General features: G+C 43.6%; 1 protein-coding gene across 8 annotated transcripts in view; it reads right to left on the bottom strand.

Annotated features, from left to right (window-relative positions):
- Positions 1-6,000, bottom strand: part of Tbl1x (transducin beta like 1 X-linked) — a 184,464-nt gene that overhangs the window by 13,840 nt on the left and 164,624 nt on the right. For all 8 annotated transcript variants that reach the window (XM_026784719.1, XM_026784721.1, XM_005358649.3 and 5 more), the window contains 5 exons: positions 3,126-3,390; positions 1,749-1,881; positions 1,263-1,404; positions 899-962; positions 705-802 (listed from right to left, as the gene is read on the bottom strand). In XM_026784719.1, coding sequence (XP_026640520.1) covers positions 705-802; positions 899-962; positions 1,263-1,404; positions 1,749-1,881; positions 3,126-3,390 — 702 coding nt within the window. The remainder of the gene's footprint in view (positions 1-704; positions 803-898; positions 963-1,262; positions 1,405-1,748; positions 1,882-3,125; positions 3,391-6,000) is intronic.

Below are 6,000 nucleotides of genomic sequence, written 5' to 3' on the forward strand. Positions count from 1 at the left end.
AATGTGAATGTCACATTAATCAAAGTAACTAGTACACAGTAGCCTTCACCAATATGTGGGGAATCTACCAAAACTGATGGGAATTTCCCCTCAGCTTTCAAATCTAGAAAACCATTAAGTACCAGTTCAGAAGGCACACCCGCATATCCTTTGGACATTGTTCCAAAGGAGTGCCACAAGAATGAACATCTCCAACAATTCCCCATCACTCTATAAACTGGGGGAACAGGGGAACCGCCATAAATTCAAAGTATGGACTGAGAAATCAAACTCTAAGTCAGCCTCATGAGTTTCTATGAAGTATGATCCTGTATTGGGTCTCAGCGAATTCTGCCATCTGTAATGGGAAGCAGTGGTTTATCAGATGAGGAAAGGTTTAGCCAAGGGAAGGAAAAAGAGTCTGTGATTATCAACTGTTTAGTAGATGAAAGTCAACACAGAACTGCTTCCTGGATTAATAAACTCCATTTTACTGCCGCCTAGATTAATACAACATTTGGAGATTTTTTCTTCTTTTTATCACTGGGCTAAGAGCACATTCTGAATGAAGGTCTACAAAAGTAAATGTATTATGAGGTGATGTTTTGTTCAAAGTCAGCAGTAAGATCAAACCAGAGAAATCTGAACCTAAATGAGTTAACAGGCTAAAAATAAATTCAGATCCATAGCTAAAAGGGGTGCATTAAAAGTTGATACTCACTCACCTTATCTACACCAGCACTCAAAATATAATTCCCCTTTTTGTTCCACTTCAAGGCAAAGATGGGGCCTTTATGCTGACCTAAGGTGCTGGCTAGGTTACCTGAGATGGGAAAACACAGAGATGACGACTTCACAGTCACCAACTGTTCACTCATAAAGTCCACCTTACTTAACACAAGAGGGATGAGGAACTTACCATCTTCTGTCCATATTCTTGCAAAACCATCATAGGAACCTGTTGCCAACAGTGTTCCATCGCTCTGGGGGACAGAAAAAAGACAAAGCACATTAGTATCTGGGTACTTTCCTGGGCCTCCTTTCCACATGGAGCTGTGTGAAAAAGTCAGCCCTCTCACAGGCAACACATGCTCACGATGATGGGAAGAATCTCCCATCCCCAGACTGCTATCTGCCCAGTAGGACCTGATCATGAGACCCTGATACCAGCAACGCAGGGTGGGAGCTGAGATAGAACTGTCTGCTTCTTTCTGTTTGCATATGCTTCATCAGGAGGGTAGCTGTGTAATCATCTAAATACATGAACTGCAGAAGCTGCTTACGTTCCAGTCCAGTGAGGTGACATCCTTATTACTGGGAACGTCGTGTCCACCTTCGCGTATACAGTGCCTTAGCACGAGCTGTGTGGAGCCCCCGTTGCTATTCTCATTCAGGTTCCATATCCTTGCAGTGGAGTCTCCAGATCTGCAAAACCAACATGAAGTATTAAATTCTGGTTCAAATGGGACTAATGTGTGCAAGGTCTCACATCATTAGCATGTGCTGTCTTCTCCACCCCTCTTGCTCAATTTCCATCCTCATCCCCCTCTTCTGCCTACTGACTTGAGATGTGTCTGCCTTGCTCCCCACCCCACAGAGAAACAGCTGAACCACTGGCTTCACCACAGTAGAAGGTGCACAAAACAGCCTGTTCCTCAGTCTGTACACATTAGGAAGATACGACAAACGTGTGCTTTCCTCAAGGAACTGTGCCAGAAAGCCCTCTCACATCCTCCAGACCAAGGTGCATTCCTGTTCCAAATTCTTACCCAGAAGCAAGTAGGTCACTAACAGGATTCCAGGCACAAATGAACACCTCAGACTCATGGCCTCGAAGGACCGTCGCTTTGCTTGATGGAATTTCAACCTCTCCATCTATTTCCATTGGTTTTGAATGATTATCTGTCAAGCAAACATGAAAACATACATGGCTCACCAACCCACTAAAAAATTGCATCCTTAGACACTACTGTTTTAAAACTACTTTGTTTTTATGCACCAAAATCACAATACATCGAATGACTGCAAAAGTGGACATTTCTGTAGTTTGGTCTACAGTCTGTGTTTCTGTTTAGAGAGTGATATGCTGTGTATTTGTTCCCAAAGTGTTCGTGTGCTGGAAACCTGGTGTCCACATGTAGATACAACAGCAGGTGGTGTCTAGTGGAAAGTCACTAGTAGCCATTTCTAGGATGCTCTGACTTGTCTCCCATGATGCTCTTCTACCTTGTGTTTCTGCCTCCACGTTCACCATGGTCATGGCCATGTGTAGGCATTGCCTGTGAGCTGACCCGAGTCTTTTATCCTTCTAAACGAGTTGCCTCAGATATGTCATTACAGGAACACAAAGCGAAGTCGCACTGCTACTCTCAAGCGAATCACGCAAGAAGGCCAATGATTTGTTTCCACCAGACAGAGTACTAGTCCTGGAGGACTGATAGGCCTGAGTGCACTGCTCCAAACCCTTGTTGAAGAAAGAGAACCACTCCTGAATGTAGTCCCTCTGAACATAGCCTGCCACTGTAGCAGCAAAAAGGAGAAGCTACCTTGCAGTAGTAACACAAAAGCAGACCGTGAATCTTGTGGTCTGCACCCCAGGTGCACCAAGCCCAAGGAACGGTGTGCAAATCAGAAACCTGAGTAGGTGGCAGCAGGGGTATGCCTTCAGGAAGCACCATGAACCAGAGCTGTGGGTGCACACAGAACATACCTTCTCTGTTGTAAGTTGCCAGTATGCTTTAAGACATGTGTTCACCCCTGCTCTGTCCAGGTGCAGGGCTGATGTAGACGTCACCCTACCTATTCTGACAGCACAATTTATCCCTTAGCATGGGACACCAGTGGGAAGCTGGGATTGAAGGTTACTACAAATGACACACTTTTATGTTGGGTGACTTATAGAAGCTCCCTCCCCTTGTAATGTGGATACACACAGAGGAGCAATACTTTCTAAAACCAAGGGATATGAATGAAGTTGTAGAAGATGGGGATCTTGTGGACAGATCAGAAACAAAGATGAGAAAGCAATTTAACAGACTGGCAGTGGTCAGCACTTTAAAGTTTCCTTTAGCTATATACAGATTCACGAGGAAAAACAAAGAAAAACACAACCACATCTCTTGAAGGTCAGATAACTCTCCGCTTACTTATTGCATGGGCTCCATTCTCTTCCCCATTCACGGTGGCTTCTCCATTCTTTGGTGGGTTCTGCTGGGCAGCAGCTGCTGGTGTTGTGGCTGCTGTGGTTGTGGCTGTGGCTGCGGCAGCCGCCGCCGCTGCAGCCGCCGCACTGGCTTGCTGCTGAGCGAGCTTCTCCCGAAAGGCTTGCTGTCTTGTCTGTACCACATCAGGCATCACAGCATCAATCAACGATAGGGACTCAATGGGACGCCCATCAAATACCGTGCCATCCTAGGAAAGCAAGACAAGGGCTACCCATCAGCTACCATGGACCAGAGAAGTTGGCATGAACTAAGAATAGGTGCACATAATTTTTGTGGTGGGACAGGGTTCGAGAGCAAAGAGGAACAGGGAAGTGGATGAGGAGGACTGTTCATGGACAGTTAGCAGTGAAGTTCATCCTTAGTGGAGATTTGATAGATGTCAAGCCAAATTTTGGCATTAAGGACATCTGAACAGTATTCCTTTTATCCTATGATAAAACCTACTACCATCAATGACTATTTAACCAGTAGGGTAGGACTGCCTACTTGAAGGATATGTCTCAATGTGGGTGAGCCATTTTCAGTCATTGCAACAGTGGGAGCATGGGTTTATCTTGCCACCTAGTGGGCAGAGCATGGCATGCTGCTCACCATCCTAAGGTGCACTGTAAATCCTTCCTCTGAGCACTACTGCCACAGAACCCTGACTGGATGCTCCCACCAGATTGAGCATCTCTACAATGGCCACCATTAACAATGAAGGAGCAATGAGCCCAATATGAAGACAACTAACTGTACTACTCACAATAGGCTTCATAGTCCATCTGATTTAATAAGCACTGGATGTGCTCAATAATGACTCTCTGGTCTCTGCATAGAGATGAAATAGCACCACGATACACCAGACAACAGATTCACTTGATCCTAATGCCTACGTTTTACTGTACTTTGTGTAGTTCCTACCATTACACAAACATTTCCACACATCCTTAAAAACACAGAAGTTCCTCCCTCAGGAAACATTCCAGGTATTTGAATCAGGAATCTCCACATAACTCCAGGCTGTCTGCTGGATGAGAAACCATGTTCCCATATGCTCTGAACTTCAATTATCCCAGAAACGGAGAGGCACAAGTTTTGGTTGAATACCATCTAAACAACACATCGCCCCTGGTGGATTTTTTGGTTTGTTTTTAAATTATAATACAGTGTGAAAAATAAGGAAAATAATACAACATGGTATAATATTACCCATCAGTCTCTTAGCCCTGGATTCTGGCCATTAAGTGGCCCAGGCTGATCAGTCTTGATCCTTCCATATTACTTTCCTCTTTCATGGAGAGCCTCAGCAAACAAGTGACTGGGGAGATGTCTCAGTCGGTGAGAGCACTAACTGCTCTTCTAGATGTCCTGGGTTCAGGTTCCAGCACCCACATGGTAGCTCACAAGTATCTGTAATGTCCATTTCAGGCAACCCCATGCCCCTTCTGGCTGTTGCAGACACCAGAAACCCACTGTGGTATACAGACATGGATATAGGCAAAACACACATACACATAAAACACAAATTAACTGATGAATTTAAAAAAGAGGTCACTGTCAATACTGCCACATTTAAAACATATTCTTGGGGTGCTTTTTTTTAATGCCTGGAAATGTGACGAAGATTATCTACCCACAGATAAACAAAAACCTCTTAGAAGATGAGAGAAATAGAAATCAGACATTACTTTTGTGTTCTGAAGGACAATTTTTAAAGTTAAAAGAGAATACAGAAAGAAAGCCTGGGCAAGATATTTCTAAGGGTGGAGAGAAGGAGATAGGTGGTATGTGTTAGAGCAGGTCAATCAAAGTATGTATGAAAAAGTAATAAGGAAACTTGCTCTTTTGTAAGTTAAAATAAAGTATGAGCTGAGGTAGCCTACGTGCATAGCTAAAGCTACTCCAAGAAGCCAAAGTATTTTTAAAAAGCTGCCAAAGGTGTGCTAACTCTTTATAGGTTGCTGGTTTGGTAGGCCCTAAAAAACAAAATAATTCAGGCTATTTATTGCTACTGCTGTCCATTTCCCACCAGAACTAGTTACTGGTCTTTAAGAAGCGAGACACAAATCAAGCAGGAACTGAGATGGATAGGATATCTTTCATAGGGCTAGAAGGTACTATGAAAACTTCAGAGAAAGAATTGCTACTCAGCTATGAACCCCACATGCTTTATACCACAAACCTGACAGGCAAGATGTGTCCACTGTTACAACAGTGGCCCGACTGTTATAAGGGTAGTTAACTGTTTTCTGATTGGATTTGAGACCTGCTTCACAAGTCAGAATTCGTATCTGGTACTGTAAACCCGGCCAAAAGCCTGTGGCTGGAGAAGGTACTGTTACGCTTTTGCTAAATGGACATGATGTGCTTATCAAATTATAAATATTTATGTTTAAGATCATAGATTAGTGCTGTTCTTAGCTTTGCAGTGGGTAATACTCACTATAGAAACTTGTACTGGTAAAAGTGCTGAAAATAAATGATCACTGAATGTGAAGCTCTAAATCAGACATCTATATCACTCACTCCAAGGCTCAGTCAGGGAACATCAAAGAAGGATGGTGACAGCGAGAAAATGTAAGAACAGGAGAAATGGGTAGAGTGTCGAGAAAAATTGCTGGTCAAATTTCCCTTTGGTTATGTCCTCTGTCAGTTTCACACAAAATACAGACTCTTCATGAGTATTCAGTGAGCTCTCTTTGGCCAGTGTGTGATGGAGGAAGGTCGTTGGTTAATTAAATAAAGAAGCTGCTTGCCCTGATAGGTTAAAACATAGGTGGGAGGAGTAAACAGAACAGAATGCTGGGAGGAAGAG

The sequence above is a fragment of the Microtus ochrogaster genome, chromosome X (genome assembly GCF_000317375.1).
Source record: "Microtus ochrogaster isolate Prairie Vole_2 chromosome X, MicOch1.0, whole genome shotgun sequence".
Classification (NCBI taxonomy): Eukaryota; Metazoa; Chordata; class Mammalia; order Rodentia; family Cricetidae; genus Microtus; species Microtus ochrogaster.